This window comes from Pelophylax lessonae, assembly GCF_965119305.1.
Source record: "Pelophylax lessonae genome assembly, chromosome: 1".
Lineage (NCBI taxonomy): Eukaryota > Metazoa > Chordata > Amphibia > Anura > Ranidae > Pelophylax > Pelophylax lessonae.
In genome coordinates this window covers 751899147-751922711 of record NC_138768.1, presented here as the reverse complement: position 1 = coordinate 751922711, position 23565 = coordinate 751899147, and the positions used below count along the sequence as shown (strand labels likewise).

Here is a 23565-nt window from a genome sequence, read left to right as displayed (position 1 = left end):
GAATTTGCATCGCACAGACAGCGCATGTGATGTGCACAGCAATGCGGTGCGAATCCCATGCGATGTCTGGCCTCACACCAGCCTTAGGGATCGTTCACACCAGCAGGTGGGTGTATGGTGCACACAACATGCTAATGCTGGTGTACGTTGTCAGGGTTGCCAACCATCAGTAATCAGTGATTTTTACAACTGTCAGTAAATATCAGGGGCTGATAATTTGTCATGCTGTGTTGACTTTTTAAGTGTAAACCAGGAAAATTACTAGATATGGGTATTGTCAATGTTTCCATATTGTGTTTAAAAATCAATTCTCATTTTTTTTAGATTGTCAGTAAAAAAAAGGGCTCCACCAGTAAATTTTCCATGTTTTGTCAGTAAATCATGCTTCAGGAGGTTGGCAACGCTGCTTGCAATGTTTGATCCTTTTTCCTTTTTTAAACGTTTTTTTAACTTACACTTTATTCAACTCTAAGTGTTAAAGGGCATTAGAATAAGCTGCGCAAAAATACAACATTTCGGTCATTTTCTCAGCACACACCAACACAGCAAGTTGGTGTGAATTGAAGCAACAGAACATAAAGAGAATATCCTTGTCTATGCTGCCCAATGCAGTCCGATTGGGTGAACTGAAAGAACTCATAGGTACCTGGAATGCCAAATGTACCCACGCTACTAGTATGAGTAAATTATTTTTACTACTTTTACAACGGCATCAGATCTTGTGTTACATTACCTCTGAGGGCTGCTCTATAGGCTGCTGTATGACCAACTGATTGTGATGTTGAAGTACAGTCTTTAAATAGTCTAACACAGTCTGGCAGGGCACTGCAAGAGACAGAGCAGTCACATTAGTAAAAACTAAGTACACAAAAAGACAACAAACATCAAACAGATTTTTATCATCACTAACAATGTAAAAACTATTGTACATTTTAAAACCTAAGATTAGTCAGAAATCAAAAAACAAGAATCAGCACAAGGGACATTTGTCAGTAGACTAGAGGCCCATGGGACTTTAAAGAGACACAGAATGGGCATTAAAAATACATACATTTATTACATGAAAAAATACATATAAAAATAAATCATGAAAAAAATATATTCATCAACACAAAATGGAATGTAGATACATACAAAGTATAACTTCATCTATTTCTGGCATTCTTATGCTATGTCATTATCAATCTGTGCCGTATTGATCTCAACGCATTTCACAAATTCATTAGTTCACTTCATCAGGAGAAACACAGCTAGTAGTTGATGCCATAATCAGAAACCTCTCATATAACCACTAAATATTCCTCTACATCCACTTGACTGTTCCAGTGGATAACATAACACAGGGCTTGACAAATTTGCCTGAAATCTAGGAGCCAGCTAAAAAAGTTAGGAGCCAGTTTTTTTTTTTTTTAAAACTAACAACCAAGCTTTATTTAATAAAACGGATACTAAATTTACACATAAATACGACTAGAACCCCACTCTCCTCTATAGCGCAATTGGATGAAAAAAGACTGTCTGTCTCTTTCCATCCGATGTCATCTGATCAGATCCACAGGATGGATAGAAAATAGAACCACCATCCGTCTGTTTTTGGCGGACAGGATCAGATGGCGGCAGATTACTGCTCCATAGAGGAGAATGAAGGGTCCGATCAGGTCTGCCTGAAAAACTGATAGGCGGACCTGATCAGACAGCCTGTGTGAAAGGGGCCTTCGGCTGTGGCTGTGGCATGGCGATGTGGAAAAAAAGATTATATATGTATATATATATATATATATATATATATATATATATATATATATATAGTTTTTTTTTTTTTAATAATAATAATTGAAAAAAAAAAGAAAAATAAATGTTTTTTTATTTTTTTTTAATAGTTTAAAAAAAAAAGAAAAAAATTATTATTATTATTTATTTTTTTTATTTAAAAAATAAATTAATAATAATAACCACACTCCCTGTCCACTTACCTTTAAGCAAAGGTAACTGGACAGGGAGATGAAGCCTGCAAAAACTTTTCTCTCATCTCCTCTTGGGAAGGAGATGAGAATGCATTGAGAACAGGCAGTGGAAACAGTCATTACTCCCGGCCACCACAAGAGGGCGCCAGTTCCCCATTGGAAGCCTCTCTCATCTCACAGAAGAAGGCCGAAAAGTCGGGGCCTCAATTTTCGGACTGCGCGGAAGTCCGTGCACTCGGGGAGGAGGTGGGGGCGCAAAAGGGACAGGACACCTCCTGCAGGGCACCCCAGGTGCCAGGTCGCTAATTCTAGTTGCAAATGCGACCTGGCGCCCGCGGTTTGTCGAGCCCTGACATAACATAATATAAAAGAAAAATCCTTCCTCCTTGGGAGTGCAATTCTTCCCAACGGGAGTTGGGGAGAGAGGGTGCAGTGTTGGCTTACAGGGGCATCAAGCCTCGGATACACAAACGGTGCCTCCAGATGTAGAAGCCAGAAAATAGGACTAAATTGCCAGGAGTGTGGAGTGATCTGGCAAGGATAACCAGACCGACATTTCTGGTGCTGCTATCCTTGCTAGATCACTCCACACTCCTGGCAATTTAGTCCTAGGATCCTATTTTCTGGCTTCTACATCTGGAGGCACCATTTGTGTATCCGTGGCTTGACCCCCCTTCTCTCCTCAACTCCCGGTGGGAAGAATTGCACTCCCAAGAGGAGGAAGGATTTTTCTTTCATACTATGTCCAATGTTATCCATTAGAACAGTCGAGTGGATGTAGAGGAATATTTAGTGGTTATATGAGAGGATTCTGATTATGGCATCAACTACTCATATCTGTTTCTCCTGATGAAGCAAACTACTGAATTTGTGAAACGTGTTGAGATCAATACAGCACAGACTGATAACGACAAAGCATTAGAATGTCAGAAATTGATGAAGTTATACTTCGCATGTATCTACATTCCATTTTTCATTGATGAACATCATTGATACTCTTAAGATTTTTTCATGATTTATTTTTATATGTATTTTTTCACGTAATAAATGTATGTCTTTTTAATGTCTGTTGTATGTCTCTTTAAAGTCCCATGGGCCTCTAGTCTCTGTCTTCGTGTACATTTTTGGGGACTGAGACACACTTGGATTCCACATATATCAGCTTGGTCTTTTTGTAAACTTAGGTTTTATATTTAATACCAATTAAAGCTAAACATTAGGCAGATGAATATAGAGAAAAAAAACACATTTAAAAAATGTTTATAAAGAAGAAATAAATTTCAAATATAAGTAGTACCAATACCTGAATTTTACTATAGACTGGGAGGGGGAATATATCAGCACTAGGAACCAATCAGGGTATTCTGCTGCGCTCAGTGTTGTCAGTCTAACACTGTGACCATGATTACAGGAGGGGAGAGCACATGGTGAATCATCAGTTTGCTGTGGGGGTAATAACTTGAACCAAAACTGTACTATTAACTGAACTTGTGGCCCAGAACCTGGCTGTGCTGTCTGATAAGGATGTCTAGATCCCTATACTAAACACACACTGAGCAATTAATACTAAAGGGTCAATAACCTGGACTCTTCACAGCTCTTTGCAAATCACTTTCTCCTAAAGTGCAAGAGTTAAAAAAAAAAGAATCCCAATATTGTTAAGTATCCATTTCCAATTACTCAGCATTACCAGCATGGCCCTGTCTCAACCTTCCCTACAACACGGTGATCACTCCTTCCATGTAGCAGATTCTCTATAAAGGTCTGATTTCACATGATGTGACTGTACCCTAAATGTGATACTTTCCAGATGGCTAATGGTTGGAGATGGAGCATCTCTCATAAATCTGACCTTAGTGACACATTACCAGAGGTTTATGAGAATTGGAGCCTATCTGTATAGCTACCAAGAGACCCACAAACAATATTAATAATTTATTAATAGCAATTATACAAGAGAATATGAAATTTTCTCCATGGCCTGTACACTCTAATTTAAAGACGTTACATTGAATAATTAAGCATAACATAAAACAACTGGACAACATTTAAGAAGAACTTTGCTCTCATAAAAAAGCAGAATATTGTTTTAAAACAAGTTAACGATCAAATCACAAAATATTCGATTGAACATATTTGGTTCTGATGGGTGATCGGTTATATGGTGCGTAGTATCTGACATGCTGAAGAAGGAATCTGTTCCCACTCTACTGTCACTACACATTGGTACAGCTTTTATAGAAGAGATAAGAGGGAACCTATTAAAGCACTGCCACTGATACTGCATTGTGCAGTACATAGCATGCAGCATACAGAGTGCAGTAGCAAAAGCAAATTCTAGTATTCATGTTGTACACTCTGAAGGGCTCACTGTCAAAAAATCCAGAAATGTGGGTACTGGAGCCAGGCTTACTAAACGCACAACAGTAAAGTCAGTCTGTATATGTAGTAAAGCATGCTTGGTAAACTCACTGTGGATCCTTCCTCCTCCTCTTATCTCTGATCCTTCCCTACTCCCACTGTCCCCAATCCATCTCCTGATAAGACATAGCCTTTGGAGTCACTCTGCACATGCTCAGTTTGGTGTATATTGCTAGAGAGTTTTTGTTTTTTTCTTGGGAGAGTGCAAGTGATCAGCACGGGACCAATCAGCACTGTCCAGGGTCATGAGTTCTGCAGCCTCATAGGACAGTCAGAGGAGGATGAAATCTCCTACAAGCTTGAACCAGATACTGATAGTCCCAAGACTGCTAAATACTGCTAATGAGAAAAGATATTTAGCAGTTTATATTTACTAAAATAATTGCATTTCCATGTTCTGTGTACTGTGGGGGACCAGATACAGTGAATGCAGGGTCCTGGGTTAAGTAACACTAACTATTTTAACTATGTTATAGACTGCAGTTGACAGTATTTGTTAAAAGATTTAGCATCCATTAAAGCATGATTTATCTACTGTTCAAACCTGTGTACCCCTGAGAAGTTTGAGGGGTATGTTTGCCCAATTAATCATGGGTGCAACTATACCCCAACACCTTCGGCATATGCCATAAGGTCTCCTGCTGGGGGGCGCAGAGTCTAGTCACACCCAACAAGCTTGTGGCACTGCTGGATGATGTGATCTCAAGGCTCCACATAGGATGCATAGTTCTGATACCAATGTCACTCAGCCAAAGCCAGCAGCATTGGAACAGAGCCTCTACTCTCTTGGGAAAATAAACACTGACACCCACACAAAGGGGCAACTTTACCACTGAGCAGCAATGTAAGGAGGCACTGCATCACTGACCACCAATGTAGGGAGACATTGCACCACTGGCCACAACTGTAAGCCAACACTGCACCACTAAGCACCAATGTGTACATTACCATTGATAACCAATTTAAGGGGAAACTGCATCACTGACCACCAATGTAGGAAGACACTGCACCAATGGCTACCAACATAAGGAGACACTGCATCACTGACCACCAATTTAAGTGGATATTGCACTACTGAGCGCTAACGTAGGGAGACACTGCACTGCTGACCACCAATATAAGGAGACATTGCACCAATGACCACCAATGTATGGTAACACTGTACCATTGACCACCAATGTAAGAAGACAATGCACTGCTGACCACCAATATAAGGAGACATTGCACCAATAACCACCAATGTAAGGTAACACTGTACCATTGACCACCAATGTAAGGAGACAATGCACTGCTGACCACCAATATAAGGAGACATTGCACCAATGACCACCAATGTAAGGTAACACTGTACCATTGACCACCAATGTAAGGAAACAATGTACTGCTGACCACCAATATAAGGAGACATTGCACCAATAACCACTAATGTAAGGTAACACTGTACCATTGACCACCAATGTAAGAAGACAATTCACTGCTGACCCCCAATATAAGGAGACATTGCACCAATAACCACCAATGTAAGGTAACACTGTACCATTGACCACCAATGTAAGGAGACAATGCACTGCTGACCACCAATATAAGGAGACATTGCACCAATAACCACCAATGTAAGGTAACACTGTACCATTGACCACCAATGTAAGGAGACAATGCACTGCTGACCACCAATATAAGGAGACATTGCACCAATAACCACCAATGTAAGGTAACACTGTACCACTGACCACCAATTTAAGGGGACACTGCATTACTGACCATCAATGTAGGCAGACATTGTGCCACTCACCACCAACGCAAGGAGACTCTGTACCATCGCTTATCAATGTAAAGGAATACTTTACCGCTGATAACCAATGTATGTGGGAACTTTATCACTGACCGCCAATGGAAGGAACCACTGACTACCATAAAAAGTAGAAACGTCTCCACTTACTACCAGTATTAGGGGGCACAGTCAATCAATGAAAAGGAGTGCTACACTGACCACCAACATAAAGAGACGGTTCTCTACTTAACAATTTGTGGGGACACTTCTTTCCTAACACCAGTGTAAATAGACACATTCCTGTTTTCCATTAGTGAATGGGACACTTGACCACTCTGCACAGTGCACACTTCAGACATTCAGTACCCATCATACTCATCAATGCTGCAACCTGCATTGTACATTACATGCTCCTGACTGCTCAAAGTGTTCATCAATGCTTTGGGATTGACTATAGAATTAGTAAATTCTAAGATATATCTACAACACAAACTCAAACAAGGCTGGGTCATACAAGAGCAAACCAAAAACTGCTGAAAAATAAAGACATTCTGTGGTGTGAAGTAGGCTAATGAAGCACAACAAGCCCTAAATATGTGTCCCTGTGCCTTTTTGAGGAGAGTTGGGCTCTCTTCAGGCAAACCTTTATCCACTACTATATATATATATATACTCCAACTTGGAGACTCAAAAATATGGAGTTAGAGCCACAGTACACAGAGGAGCCTTGACATAGGCACTGGGGCTTCCACGTGTATTTACAAATAAACCTCTGTTTTTAATGTGAATTGTTAGACTGGGTCAATTTGTTTTTTTTTTTTTGTTTTTTTTTTTTTTTTTTGTTTTTTTGCAGGCTAGCTGGTAAGTGTGCTAGGGATTTGTGTCTTTTTGTGACATACACTGCCCTTTCATGTGCACCTTACTGAAAAGTCTTGTTATAAATTGGGGGTGGTTGCCATCCTTTTGTATAGCTTGTTTGTTGGATTTGGCGTGGGGACACATTAGATGCTTTCAGTTGCCATTGTGCTCTTGCTGGGCATCCAATGTGTCCCTGTGCATTAAGGAGGACTGGGCTTTTCTTTTGCAGGTTAGCTGGTAAGTGTGCTAGAAAATGTTTGTCTGTTTGTGACATCCCCTTATATACACTGTTCAAAAAAATTAAAGGAACACTTTTTAACCACTTGCCGACCGCCGCAAGAACACATATACTGTGGCGGTCAGCCCCTCACAGGCAAAGTGACGTAGGGGTACGTCACTAGCCTGTGAGGCTCTGGGGAGCAAGCGCGCGCCGCCGGATGCGCGCTCCCGCTCAGTCACGGACTCCCCCGCGCATGTGCCCAGTGGACCCGATGTCCGCCGGGCACTCGCGATTGTCCGTTACACCGGGAGAAAGGCAGGCGGCTGATGTAAACAAAGCCGCCTGTCATTCTCCCCTGTGTAAGAATAGTGATCATACGGTTCTGCTATGTAGGACCGTTGATCACTGTTCTTACACCTCAAGCCACAACCAATCACAGTTAGAAGCATGCCCCTAGGGACACACTTAACCCCTCCCTCTCAAAAAAGTTAACCCCCATTTTTGTCACTGGTAACCCCAAAAGTGACAAAAATGTCAGTCAAGGGTCCAATCTGTCCGCCGCAATGTCGCAGTCCTGCAAAAAAAATCGCCGCCGCCATTACGCGTTAAAAAAAAACAACAAAAATGACAAAAATCTTTCCCTTAGTTAGTAAACGCAATAACTTTTGCGCAAACCAATTAAAATACGCTTTTTGCGATTTTTTTTACCAAAAATATGTAGCATAAAACAAATTGGCCTGAAATGTTAAAAAATTTTGATTTTTACATTTTTTGGGGGAATTTCATATAAAAAAATGTGAAAAATATTGTTATTTTTGCAAAATTGACGCTCTGTTTTTGTTTATAGCGCATGATCAAAAAATCGCACAGGTGATCAAATACCACCAAAAGAAAGCTCTGTTTGTGGGAAAAAAAGGACGTCAAATTCATTTAGATACAGCGTCGCACGACCGCGCAATTGTGGAAATTGCATATTTAACAGTGGCTCACTAATGATAAGGTCATACCTTTCTTGAAGATTTGGAAGGCAGTTTGGCCAAGCTTAACCTTCCCCCCCCCCTTCAAAGTCACTGTACAATGGATAAACAGCCCTTTTGTCCTCAGGACAAAGGGTGTTGATTTGGGGGGATGGTATATTCTAAATACTTCTGGCCAAAGCTGCAAGAAAGTCTTCAGTCTCAAACGAAACATCCATGAAGCGATGACTGCTGACTTTTCTCTGTGCCATGTGCTTGAAAGCAAACGGGTCTCCATGGCTGCAATCTTCTTTTAGTTAAGTATATTTGCTTTATCTTTATCTGTATCTGCTAGTCTTGTATTATGCTCCTAAATATTGTAATAGTTTTGTATGTACAGATTGTTTTTGCATAGTAAAAGCACATTTATACACCACAAAGGTCTAAGTTTCCTTGGTTGTACCGCAAAGTAACCCCTGCTAGAAACGCAAGCAAAACATTTGGGGGCTCGTCTGCCGGGATTGCGCTATAAATTCAACTGAAACAGACCTGTTTTCTGTGGTGTGTTGTGTAGCTTGTGCTAGGTAAAAAATGCTGCGTAAGCTGTTTAGGAAAAGCAAGGCTGCAGAGGTTTCTGGTGTCCAGAAGGAAATGTGCAGTTTACCTATCTGGGCCAGAGACAATGAGTGGGAGTCTCTTGCTAAAGAATTTGCAAAGTATGCTTCTCCTTTGAATAAGACTTGGGGTGATAAAATCTCAGATCATTTTGTAGATTTTAGCCTTAAGGGGTTGGATTTAAGTAAAGCAGAGAAGAGGACAGTTTCCACAGTGGGCTGGTATTTTCTTCATGCTCTCTATACAGAATCACAGAGAAGGGAGAAGGCAGAAGTTAAGTTATTGAAAGACCAGCTAGCAGTTGCTTCAGAGTGTGTGCGTTCAACTGCTAGTAGGGCTGATGATTTGCAAGAGCGATGTGCAGCACTCATGACCAAATCAATTAATGCCTTAAGGAAAAGAAAGGGACGTAAACCTGTTAGTAAAGCCAGGGTACGTGCCATTGTCACATCCCAAAACTGGGATTGTGAGGATGTCTCCTCCAATGATAGTGAGGATGAGGAGATAGAATTTGATGTTTCTGATGATGATCATCCAATGGGAAAGAAAAAGTGTGCCAGACCTCTCATTACTAAGCATAGGAAAAGGCAACATGATAGAGAGGATATGGCAGATGGGGAGGTGCATTATCGCAACCCCAGAGATGTTGAATTTGAAGAAGTCAGGGAGTTTACACAAACTGAACTCCATGAGCTGGCAAAACAATACAAACAAAGGTCTGGGGAACCCCTATTGAGTTGGCTCTTACGTTTGTGGGATGAAGGGGCGGACAGTGTTGTTTTGTCAGGCAAGGAAGCAGTGGCTTTGGGAGTGTTAACCCATGATCCACAATTGCGTCAGGCCATGCGAAAAGCCCGCGAGTTTAGTGTGACTTTTTCACTCTTAGACATCGTGAGAGATGGTATAGTCCGAGTATACGCTAATCCTAGTGACCTGGAAAATACCTACTCGTGGAGAACATTAGGAGAAGGTATTTCCAGGTTACGTGAGATGGGTTGTATAACCGGATTAAATACATTTCCAGAATGGATGGGTCCAGATATGGAACCCTTCACGTCTGCTCTGCGCTCTAAGCTAATGAAGTCTGCACCATTTAATCTCAGGGCTCCTTTACTGTCTTTGCTGGGAGGCCTGGGTTTAAACAGTAAAATTCATGAAGCAACAACCCTTTTAAGCCAGTTGGGGGAGCTAGAGGAGACTAAAACAAAACCTGTCAGGGCAGTAGATAAGGTCAGACAGGCAGAGAACAGGCTAAAAAGGACTTTTAAAGAGAAGAAAGGGAATGTGGGAAAGAAGACAGGAGGTGAAGAGAAAACCAGGCTAGTTATCTCTAGGAAACAAATGTGGGTAGACCTATTAAAGGCAGGAGTACCTAAAAGTGAGATAGATGGCATCTCTACTGCAGAAATTTTGAAGCGGTGGAAACATTTAATGGGGAAAACTGTCAGGGTTAGAAACACTACTCCTAGTGAAGATAACATCAGCCTAGATTTAGAGACAACAGAACAGACCCCTCCTGTTAGTCCCAAACCCATTCCCAAAACTGAACATGAACCCAAACCCAAATCCCTTTATCCTGGGGAGGAGTTAGAGAGAATTAGAAAAGGGGATTGGGAGGTCCCTTATCCTTTATGAAGGGAAGGTGGGTCTCCTGTAATAGCAATAAGAACAGTGACAGTAGGGATCCTTAGACCTGCTGTAAGTCCATTCTCATCTCCGGTGTTCCCAGTAAAGAAACCTGATGGGACATATAGAATGACTGTGGATTACAGAGGTCTAAACAAAGTGGCACCTCCATTAAAGTCAGATGTACCTGATATGATCTCAATCATTGAGAAAATTGCTAAAGAGGCAGGAGAATATCATGCTGTGATAGACCTGGCTAATGCTTTCTTTTCGATTTCAATAGACCCAGAGTGTCAGAACCAGTTTTCCTTTGTGTGGAATGGCCGCCAGTACACTTTCACTGTCCTTCCTCAAGGATACCTTCATTCTCCAACGATTTGTCATGGACTGATTGCCCGAGATTTAAGCACCCTAAATCTGAAAGTCGCTGTGTTTCACTACATTGATGACATCATGATCTCTGGAACAAAGGAAGATGTAACTGAAGCACTGCTGATACAGCACATGGAGAACAGAGGGTGGGCTATCAACAGAGACAAAGTCCAAGGACCTGCCACAGAGGTGAAATTCCTTGGAATGATGTGGACTGGGCCACAGAGGAAAATTCCAGAGACAGTTGTGCAAACTATCCAGGCATTGTTGCCACCTACTACCAAAAGGAGGCGCAGAAGTTCATTGGAGTTGTGGGATTCTGGAGATCATTCATCCCACATCTTGGACTGATTCTGAGGCCTATATACAATGTCACAAGAAAAAAGACTGAGTTCACATGGGGTACAGAGCAGCGGACCGCATTCCTGGCTGCTAAAGAAGCCATTTTGCAGCATCAAGGATTGGGACCTGTGAGACAAGGAGTACCATTTCAGCTGGATGTAGTTGAGCAGGGTGGTACAATATCTTGGAGTCTGTGGCAGCCAAATGAAAAGAAGGGACTGAGAGCAATACCCATTGGATTTTGGTCCAAACAACTTACAGGGCCACAGAAGAGATACACACCCCTAGAGAAGTACCTGTTTGGGGCCTACACAGCACTTCAACACGTAGAGACCATTACAGGAAAGGACACAGTCACCATCCATACTGCATTGCCAATAGCAGGATGGGTGAGAGATGATGGACTGACCACTAGGGCAGCTGTAGCCCAGAACCAAACACTAATGAAATGGAAATGGTACCTTCAAGAAAGAGGAGGTATTGCAGCTGGGGATGTCAGAGACATTTCAAAACAGTTGGCTGGGCTTGTCACTTTTACCAGCACCCATACATGGTTCAGCCATAGTCACCTCGTCTGGTCGTAAATGGACAGCAGCAGCCTACAACCCGAGTACAGACACAGTCCTGCAGGAGACCGGAATTGGAGGGTCCAGTCAGTATGCAGAGTTGAAAGCTGTAGTGATGACTCTTCAGGAGGATCTTTCTTCCCATGTTACTATCTACACTGACAGCTGGGCGGTCTTTAAAGGACTGACAACTTTGATGCCCACGTGGAAGTCCAAAGAATGGTTGATTCATGGAAAGGTGGTGTGGGGAGGCAAGGAAGTCTGGGACTTCATCTGGAAGGAAGCTCAATCCCGCACCATAAAAGTGGGGCATGTTGATGCACATGTGCCCCTGGTCCCAGACTTTGAGAACTATAACAGAGTGGCAGACGAAATTGCCAAGGTGAATGCAGTTGTGCCAATTGATCCTGTCTTGATGAACTTGGCCAACTGGGCCCACAAGCAATCTGGACATTTGGGGCAGAAAGCCACATATGAATGGGCACAGCAAAGAGGATTGCCCATATCAATGGACATGATAAGGACTGTAATAGGCAACTGTACAGTGTGTGGAGAAGTGCGACAATGGCCATTGCAAAATCACTCCACCGGGTCGATTAAGAGGGGAGAGAGGCCTGCAGAGATTTGGCAGATTGACTTCATCAGTCCCCTGCACCAGGGAAACAATGGACTGAGGTATTGTTGCACTGCAGTGGACACCTATTCAGGACTTTTGTTTGTTTATCCTTGCAAACGTGCAGATCAAGCCGCAACACTTCAACTGCTACAGAAAATTGTTGTTGCGTATGGCTGTCCCAAACAAGTCCAAAGTGATAATGGCTCACACTTCACCGGATCAACAGTACAGCAATGGGCCAAAGATTCTGGAGTGTACTGGTTGTGCCACATCCCATACCATCCACAGGCAGCTGGTTTGATTGAAAGATACAATGGGCTATTGAAGGACCAGATACGCAAACTTACACCCAGATGTACACTAAGGGGGTGGATCGGGTCCTCACACAGGCAGTCATGTTGTTAAATTCTAGGCCACTAGCCAAAAGCACACCATATGAAAGGATGGTTGGGGCTGGGGTGCAGATTCCACAGCTAGAGTGCAGAGTTCAGTATTTACACAAGGTTCCTGAAAGAACAGGGTTTAACAGATACCAAGTTACTGCTTCCCATGACATAGAAACCAAGAGTGACGTATCTGAAGCTAAAGCCTATCTAGGAATGAGAGGGAATCTGGCAGGAAGGTTTGAAGTTATATTTGCATTGGCAGATGAGCTTCAGGATAGTGGCTGGGACTCTGATTGGTTAGTGGATACTTCCCAGCAAGAGTGGAAGGTGAGGCTCTATAATATCAAACCTTCCAAAATAAACAGCAGTGATCTTCTAGGAAATATCAGTATATTTCCTCTCCTCCCTATTGATGTTCTTTGGGAGGGTCAGAAGTGGATACAGGCAGGTGGAAAAGTGTTGGTCAGAGATCCAGGCAAGAAGTCAGTTAGAGGAGAGATTGTAGCTGAAGGGCCGGGTCTACTGTATATGTATTATTAGAAGGAACAGATAATCCGCTTTGTTTTCCACTCCACAGGCTGTCTCCGATTTGATCCATAGAAAGACCAGAGAAAGTGGTTACATGATGGACAGAATGATGGAAGACCGCAAGAGCTATGGAGAGCAAGGCGTTTTGATGTATTTGAACTTTTAGCCAAAGACTGAAATACCTTCATAGTTATAGGAGGGGGTTGTATTTTAGTTAGTTCCCCCATTGTGTTTTATTTAAGATAAACCGGGGGGTGGGAGAATTATTAGATGTCTTTATGTAAAGTTGGAGGCATTATGTCATTTGTGAGCCAAGGGGTGGAGTGTTGTGGAAATTGCATATTTAACAGTGGCTCACTAATGATAAGGTCATACCTTTCTTGAAGATTTGGAAGGCAGTTTGGCCAAGCCTAACCTCCCCCCCCCCCTTCAAAGTCACTGTACAATGGATAAACAGCCCTTTTGTCCTCAGGACAAAGGGTGTTGGTTTGGGGGGATGGTATATTCTAAATACTTCTGGCCAAAGCTGCAAGAAAGTCTTCAGTCTCAAACGAAACATCCATGAAGCAATGACTGCTGACTTTTCTCTGTGCCATGTGCTTGAAAGCAAACGGGACTCCATGGCTGCAATCTTCTTTTAGTTAAGTATATTTGCTTTATCTTTATCTGTATCTGCTAATCTTGTATTATGCTCCTAAATATTGTAATAGTTTTGTATGTACAGATTGTTTTTTGCATAGTAAAAGCACATTTATACACCACAAAGGTCTAAGTTTCCTTGGTTGTACCGCAAAGTAACCCTTGCTAGAAACGCAAGCAAAACAGGGGCTTAAGTGGTTAATCAGAGTATAGCATTAAGTCAATTAAACTCATGCGATATTGATCTGGTCAGTTATGTAGCGGAGGGGGTTGTTAATCAGTTTCAGCTGCTTTGGTGTTAATGAAATTACCAACAGATGCACTAGATGGGCAACAATGAGACAACCCCCAAAACAGGAATGGTTTTACAGGTTTGAGGCCACTGAAATTAATTTACCCTACTCATTTATTCTGACTGCTTTTCACTAGTTTTGTTTTTGGCTAGGGTCAGTGTCACTACTGATGGCATGAGGTGATACCTGGACCCTATAAAGGTTGCACAGGCAGTCCAACTCCTCCAGGATGGCACATCAATATGTGCCTTTGCCTGAAGGTTTGCTGTGTCTCCCAGCAAAGTCTCAAGAGCATAAAGGGGATTCCAGGAGACAGGCAGTTACTCTAGGAGAGCTGGACAGGGCGGTAGAAGGTGCTTAACCCATCAGCAGGACCGGTATCTGCTCCTTTGTGTAAGGAGGAACAGGATGAGCACTGCCGGAGCCCTACAAAATGATCTCCAGTAGGCCATTGGTGTGAATGTCTCTGACCAAACAATCAGAAACAGACTTCATGAGGGTGGCCTAACGGCCCAACGTCCTCTAGTGGGCCCTGTGCTCACTGCCTGGCACCAAGGAGCTCAACTGGCATTTGCCAATGAACACCAGAATTTAAAGGTCTGCCTATGGCACCCTGTGCTTTTCACAGATGAGAGCAAGTTTACCCTGAGAACATGTGACAGGCGTGAAAGGGTCTAGAGAGGCCATGGAAAACATTATGCTGCCTGTAACATTGTTCAGCACGACCGCTTTGGTGGTGGGTCAGTGATGGTCTGAGGAGGCATATCTATGGAGGGATGCACAGACCTCTACAGGCTAGACAATGGCCATCCTACTGCCATTAGGAATTGAGATTCAATTCTTGGACCCATTGTCAAACCCTACACTGGTGCAGTGGGTCCTGAGTTCCTCCTGGTGCACAACAATGCCCGGCCTCATGTGGTGAGAGTATGCAGCCAGTTCCTGGAGAATAAAGGAATTGATGCCACTGAATTGCCCCAACGCTCACCTAACCTAAATCCAACAGAACACCTCTGGGACATTATGTTTCAGTCCACCGATGCCACCAAGTTGCATCTCAGTCTGTTCAGGAGCTCAGTGATGCCCTGGTGCAGATCTGGGAGGAAAAACCTCAGGACACTATCCGTTGTCTCATTAAGAGCATGCCCTGACATTGTCAGGCATGTATACAAGCATGTAGGGGGCCATACAAACTACTGAGTACCATTTTGAGTTGCTGCAATGAAATTTCAGCAAAATGGACTAGCCTGCTGAATCATTTTTTCAATTATATTTTTGGGGATGTCTTTGAATTCAGCCCTCTGTAGGTTGATCATTTTAATTTCCATCAAACAATGTGGCATCCTTTTGTTCCTAACATATTACCCAGACCATATCAGTAATGATATCCAGCATGATATTTTTCCCCATTGAGATCTGGTGTATTTTCAAAGTGTTCCTTTAATTTTTTTGAGCAGTGTACACTGTGACATAATAAAAGGTGAGGTGATTGGGGGATGCTATGTATCACCTCGCATGGTTTCATATGTAGGAAACTAACAGGGAATCCAGTCCAGGTTTTACGGGCCACCTTGGCACTGCAGGATTTGAGCCTGGTTTTGCTTCCCACAAAATCACGCAAACAGAATCGCGGAACTTCTTTTGCACGAGAAGCGTCCCGCAATTCTGTTTGGGCGATTTTACCATGATTCTTCAGGCGACAAGAGAGGAGTCTGTACTGTTTAGGTAATGCCTGGGTGGCAAGGATTTATTTTCTGTTTTGTTTTGTTATTTCTCTGTGCAACCTTTTAAACACTTCAATACCGGGCACATTTACCCCCTTCCTGCCCAGGCCAATTTTCAGCTTTCAGGGCTGCAACACTGTACCCATATAAAATTGTTATCATTTTGTTCATTTTGGTAGTATTTAATCATCATTGGGTCTTTATTTTTTGCAAAAAAAAAACAAAAAAAAAATTTTCCAAATAATTGTTCTTCATAAATGTAGCCCAAAATATATTCTGCTACATTTTTGGGTGAAAATAACCCAAATCAGTGTATATTATTTAGTCTGTAGGAAAGTTATAGAGTCCACAAACTATGGTATATTGTATATCTAAAAACTATTTATTCTGATGTACTGACAGACTCATTTCTTGAGGCCCTAAAATGCCAGGACAGTAGAAATACCCCCCAAACGACCCCTTTCTAAGACAGTTTAATGTATTTAGTAAGAAGCATGGCAGGTTTTTTGAAGCTGTAATTTTTTGTCATAATTTATTTGGAAAATGAAAAAATTAAAAAAAAGTTTCACATTTTTTTTTTTTTTTTTTAGCATACTGTCACCAGTGCAGAACAGTGTCCTCATGTAACTGGTTTGGTAGTGATCAGGGACAATGATTGGTGACAGTACAAAAAAATAAATAAAAAAAAGTTAGAATGTTTATTTATTTATTTTATTAAAAAAACTATTTTTTTTTAACACGGGAATGTGACCAGAGTAATATAATGTTCCCATAGTAACATTGTACTTCTCTAGGGAAATGATCAGCATTTTTTGTGATGTCACTGACCCAGCATGCACAGGTCTGTGACACTACAAGGTTGGCGGTACCACCAGGTGATGTCGCCAGGTGGCCCTGCCCTTTCCTATATAAGAACTGTCAAAGAGCAGAGGAGGCATTCTGCGGTCGGCCATTAACGAAGACGGAGCATGTTTTTTTTTTTGTTCTTTTTTGGGTGCGGTGGGCGGCCTTATTGATGATAGATTTACATGGGGGGGGGGGGGGGGAGGAACGACACTGTTTTTTTTATTTTTTTAATAAATTAATTGTCAAAAAACTGTCTATGTGTTTGTTTTTTACTTATTGACATTTTTTTGATGAATGGGTAGGGGTTCTATGTACCCCATGCTCATTCACATAAGGGGGGGGGGTGAAATCTGGGAGCTCCCTTGTTAAAGGGGGCTTCCAGACTCCGAGAAGCCCTCTGCCCACAGACCCCCACAACCACAACCCTGGGTTGTGGGGAAAAGTCCCTTGTCCCCATTAACATGGGGACAAGGTGCTTTAGGGTGGGGGCCCTGACCCAAAGCGCCCACCCCCCATGTTTTGGGCATGCAGTATGGTATAGTTTGGGGAGGGAGTGGTGTTCGGCACATCGCTAGTTGTAAACCTTAGACATGAAAAATAAACAAAGCATATCCCTGAATAGTGTGTACTTGTCTCAATTAAGAGCACTAAGTTTCATTTCTGTCTGCTTTTTTGTTCCTCTTGTATCGGCAGGTGTCACTTCTGACAAGTTTTCCTAACACCAAGAGAAAAAAGGTGACGGAAGGGAGCAGCAGCTGTCCCTGTGTGTAACTTCAGCTTTTTGCCCCTTTTTTTATGACAGATGGGGCAAGCTTTATAAATTCTGGACTTTGCGTGGATTAAGGGAACAAAAGACTGCAAATAAACAGGTACAACTTATGTAGGATGATTTGTTTCTTCTCTGTGTATCACCTGAGGCCAGTCACTTTGGGTTATGTAAGGGTTTACAATCACTTTAAAGCAGTTTCTCTGCACTGTGAATGGACTATTTGGCAGCCAAACAGTTACAGAATCCGTATGCAGTATTAATCAGGTAACATACAATGACACTAAGGCATAATATGATTTTCACTTTCATGAAAGAGATTCCGATTTGTTGCACAAATACCAGAATAGCTATGTGATATTTGAAATGAGCCAGTTCTTTTGAGCACAACCTTGATCAGACATTGTAGATCATCAAAATGCAACTGTATATTGTTATTTGCTGAAATTACAGCCCTCGGTTGATGTGCCCTACTTTTCCCTGGTGACATGATAAATTTCTGCTGCTTTATGCATGTGACGATCAATAGAGCATTGCAGTGTTATCAGAGGACAATATAAAATCTGCAATATTCCGCTGATCTGTTTTTTCAGCGTTTTGATCTGCATCTCAAGGCGCAATAAAAATGAAAATCTATAGGTAACAGAAAAATAATGATACCAGACACCAGATCAAGGGAATTATTCAACAGGGCAGTTCACAAATGTAAATGCTGGGCCAAAATAAAACAATATGGATTGAAACATTCTAGAATGACATTATGTGATCAATACATAAAACATTTTAATGATGCTTTTTACTTCCCTAAAGGGGGGGGGGGTATTCTTCTGGTAATCAATATTTTGAGTTATTATTATATATTTTGTTGAAAGTACACATTTTATATACAGATTTGTAGCGTGTCCCCGATCTTTGAAATAGACAGTATATTATAATCACTGCTGAATGACGTATGAGACTGCAAGATAAGCAAAGAGAATACTGTTTTCAAGTAAGCTTGTACTGAGATGAGCCGTAAAGCACAATCACTATATAAATATAATGGGTAAATAATTAGCATCTTCATATAAATCCTATTAACACAAATTGCCAGAGCTGACTATAAACCTCAGATGACAATTGTCTGTGAATGCACCTCCCTGTCCCCAAACCATGTTTCACATGAAAAAATGTTCTATAAATATGCATGCTGGCTTCAGGAAAATTTGTGACACCTACGACCTGTAGAGGTGAGGGCTTGTTCTTGGCTTCCAGCTTACCTGGGGGGGTTGTGCTTGGCTTCCAGCTTACCTGGGGGGGGGTTGTGCTTGGCTTCCAGCTTACCTCGGGGGGTTGTGCTTGGCTTCCAGCTTACCTGGGGGGGTTGTGCTTGGCTTCCAGCTTACCTGGGGGGGTTGTGCTTGGCTTCCAGCTTACCTGGGGGGGTTGTGCTTGGCTTCCAGCTTACCTGGGGGGGTTGTGCTTGGCTTCCAGCTTACCTGGGGGGCTTGTTCTTGGCTTCCAGCTTACCTGGGGGGTTGTGTTTGGCTTCCAGCTTACCTGGGGGGGGTTGTGCTTGGCTTCCAGCTTACCTGGGGGGGTTGTGCTTGGCTTCCAGCTTACCTGGGGGGGTTGTGCTTGGCTTCCAGCTTACCTGGGGGGGTTGTGCTTGGCTTCCAGCTTACCTCGGGTGGAGACAACATAATTTCATGTTCCAAAAATGATCAGCTGGGGATGTTGTCTGGGGTTGAGGAGGGGGTACAGACGTAAAATTATTACCCAATGCAACCTGTTATGTCTGTAGTTACCCTAACAGACTATTTGCACACAGATGATAATGTGTGCATCTATCTATACCTCAACATTACAAATTATACTCAGGTTGGGTTCACACTATTGGGAATTGGAAGTGGGTTTCCCCGCATCCAATTCGCATGTCAGGAGCCTATGACCGGTCCTCGATAGAGCCGGTTCACACAGCTCCAGGACAGCTGCGGAGCGGTTCGCAGGAAATTTGTGTGCATCTTCTGGTCAATTTCAGGTCTGAATTCAGCCAAAATTTCTACCGAATTCGGACCTGAATTTGTGAATGGGATGCACCGGACCTCCTGCTGCAAGCTGCTCTGTAATCCAGTGTGAACCCAGCCTTAAAGTGTTATTAAACCCAGGACCCTGCATTCACCCTGCATTCACTGTATCTGGTCTCCCACAGTACACAGAACATGGAAATGCAATTATTTTAGTAAATATAAACTGCTAAATATCTTTTCTCATTAGCAGTGTATAGCAATCTTGTGACTTTTACCAGTGTCTGGTTTCTAGGAGGAGTTTTCATTCTGCTCTTACTATCCTATGAGGCTGCATGACCCCTGACCTATCTGATGAGAAGTTGGAAAATACGCTCCCAGATAGTGGTGTGCTGGGCGTATAGATAAGGTAGTAAGTGCCACATCCTAACTTAGATCAAAAATTGAGAGGGAGGGTGGTTACCCCCCATCCAGGGAGGATGTATGCTGTGGGATCGGATGCTGTGTAAGTGTTATTCCTTTGGCCCTACCAGGCATCCCTGAACACAGATACTTGTTACATATATGAGTATTCTACTCTATACAAGTATACTTCATTGGCATACCAGTTGATGTGCTTTATACCAATTTTTTTGATCTTTAACGCTTGGTTGCGTGTTTACCTATATAACCATCTACAGTGACAAATCTGATCCTCCATACATCTTCCCTGTTGGGTATTTATTATACCTCTTACCTATATCATCATTGCCTATTGAACTTTACAGAATATTGATCCATTAGCTCTGAGAGGAAGCATAAGGCGAAACTTGTCGAGCAATATGGCTCAACTAATTTGTACGATCTACTGCTAATACACATCGCTCGATCCTCCCGGGACGACAGTACTATTCCCTGTCACCTGCGGTCATGATCGTCTCGATGTAAAGTATTATTATTGTTATACTATATTGTGATTGTATTATTGTCCATTATTACCAACAGTGTAATCACCTTCTTGTCAATTCTGTATTTTATATTTCCCTTATATGGGATATCATTGTTGTACATCTTTCTTTTTGATTTTTGTTTGATGTTTTTAGATGTATTATATAATAAAGTATGTGATTTTACAAATACCCAGTGCCTGCAAAGTCCATGTTTCCTCCCTCTCAATTTTTGACCTTCTATCTGGACAGTCCTGATCACATGCACCCTCCCAAGAAAAAAAAAAACAAACATCTCTAGTAATACACATTAAATTGAGCAAGTGCAGAGTGCCTCTAAAGCTCTGTTCTATCAGCGGATTGGGGATAGTAAAAGAAGGGGAGGATCAGTTTTTTATGATGTGCATTTAGTGACACTTTAAAGTGTCACTAAATGCACATCATAAAAAACTATCAATAAATGTTGTATTACATGCTGTTCATACTCACTATGGGATATGTTTTCTGTATTCTGTAAACCTGGTTGATCCTGCTGCTCTCTATCTCCCCCTTGGGTCAAAGTTCCCAAAGCAGCTGGGGATTTGGCAGGGTAGCGTTGGCAACTCTAGGCATACTCAACTTCCAGTGAGTTTCTATGCTGAGCATTTCCTTCCTATCATATCTAAGCAGCCAATGTGACTATAGAGTCACACATGAGGGCTTATACGTTTTAATTCTGCATCAAAAACTCATTAACAGTGTTTAACATGGATTCCAATGGCTCTAGTTCACACCAGTGCAGTGCATGTTTTTTTCTGTATGAAACAAGTCTGGAACGCGGCATAACACATCAAAAACGCACTGGAAATACAAGTCCACAATTGAAATTAAGGGAAAAAAGAGGGTAAAAAACGTACTGAAAAACATCAAAAATGCATGAAACGCATCAAGCAGAAATGCATCCAAATGCAGAAACTGTGATGTTAACCTGCCCTTAAGGTCCCTAATAAGACATTACCTTGAAAGCATCTCAGGAGTAGTAATGGACATGGTTCAATATTCTCTATAAAACTTTGAGCAATATGTAAATGATATGTAAATAAAATAAAATACTTGTCTAAAGGAAACAATGCACAGTCTCCTGGATGGCCCCACACCATAGTCAAAACGCATTAAAACTGGGGAAAAAAACAACTAAACAGTAAAGTATTGGATCTCCTACACTTTCTGGCTACATGTTGTCCAGATACGATACAACATGGAAGATTGATGTCATCAGACCTCCAACCTATTAATATGTCCATCCCTGGACTGGTACTTTGGCGATGCTATAGGGCAAATTATAGGACTGTACAAGGTTTACATTTAGACCTTAGGTGCACTTTAATTCTGCTTGAGCTTTTTAAAGGCCGAAGATTGTCAGAATAACAGGTGAGATTACCTGGTATGCTTTCTAACTTCCTTCTTAGTTCCTCATTTTCCTGCTGTAGACAGATGACCTCTTGTTCCAGTTCCTGGCACCTGGGACAGTAGCCTTCTTCGTCCTCGTCTTCCTCATCCTCGGGAAGAGTGGAGGATGATGGGTGACCATGTGATTCAGAGGTTGCTGGTGATGCCCACCCACCCATTGTATGCACTGGAGATGATGAAAGAACATCCATGTCGGTCACGTGACCATAGTCACTGGTGGAAGAGATATTCCGAACTGGGAAACTGCTGGCCAGAAGGTAGTTTTGAAGGGAATCAGTGAACACCCTCAGGAATGCAGAGGTTTGTTGCTTTTTGTGAATGTACTGCATTTCTACGTCTGGTTTGTCTGATGGTTGACTGTGAAAGGCTTTATTAAGCTGGCACTGGTCTGACCTTTCACTGTAACTGTTATTTTCCTGTTTCACACAAGACAAGGCTGGGGAATGCTTGGAGTCCAAAAGCTTTCCCCCACAGTTCAACAGGTTTAGCACTCGGCTACACTGCTGGGCAAAGGCATCGAGAATCATCCGGCTTTCTGGAAAGAGAAAATAAAAATAGTAACGAAAAGACAACCATGGCATCAGGGAAAAAAAAAAAGCCCCTGCAATAGGTTCATTTCTTCATTAACTGCCAGAATTAGCCGTCATTCAGTTTGATTAGAAACACATGCTTTCACTGCAATGTAAAGTTAATTGCTTATGTTCTTATTGATTTGCATAATTAACAATGACAAGTATTAATAGCAAGAAAATGTAAATGTACTCACTATTTACTGCTCCCGTCACAAAGCTTATTTCAGATCCTTCATGTTTAAATAATGGATTTATTACAAAAAATAAAAATAAATTATTTTAGCAGTAGTAGTTGAATACTGTAGACAAGCATGTGAATAATTAATGAATGAAGAAGCAAGCTGAAAAGAAAATAATTTAGAAGCTAAGTAGACAACTTATTAAAAGCTGCAATCTGTGCTACATTGGGGTATATAGGGGCCACCAATACATTTGATAATAAGCATACACCAGAGGCCTCCAAACAATGTATATTGTGCAAAGTACACAATATTACTATCTAGGACCATACTACGACCCTAATACATGGGAATTTAATAACATATTAAGTTGTAGGTTCCTCTTATAGGTAAGGCACACTACTGAGATTTCTATATAGGTGGATAGTTAGAAGAACCTGCTTGGTATAACCAAGCTCTGGTCTACCACCACAAATCCTGACCTTTACAAATGTTCATTATGAGGAAAGTTTAAATGGATGCTCACAGCCCTAGCTGGAAGTCCTGCAAACAGGGAGGCGAGGGCAGTAGTTTGCAGACAACAAAGAAAGGCGCATTTTCCAAGGAGAAGACCATATACATATTATATAAGTCTAGACTTCCTCAACAAAAATTTACCAAAATAGTACTTAAAATTACGTTAAATGCCTAACTAGAAGACTATATTGGGTTTACTCTTGTAAGGTTAAAAATAGGCTTATTTTTTTAAGACGTTCTCATGAACACTTTAATGTACTAGTTCTTCCTAAACAAAGCTTCTCAAACATATCCTCGGGCTTTAGCGACAGCTTTGCGGGTTCTCACAGTGACTAACTTGTGCTCCTGAGAGGAAATCCAAAACAACTGAACTGCTAGGGAGGCCTGAGGTCAGGCTTTAGAACCAAT

At 41.8% G+C, this 23565-nt stretch overlaps 1 protein-coding gene across 2 annotated transcripts in view; it reads right to left on the bottom strand.

Annotated features, from left to right (window-relative positions):
• Window positions 1-23565, bottom strand: part of BEND4 (BEN domain containing 4) — a 224345-nt gene that overhangs the window by 120273 nt on the left and 80507 nt on the right. For both annotated transcript variants that reach the window (XM_082272162.1, XM_082272163.1), the window contains exons 2-3: window positions 21862-22425; window positions 734-825 (exon numbers count right to left, since the gene is read on the bottom strand). In XM_082272162.1, the coding sequence (XP_082128288.1) occupies window positions 734-825; window positions 21862-22425 (656 nt within the window). The remainder of the gene's footprint in view (window positions 1-733; window positions 826-21861; window positions 22426-23565) is intronic.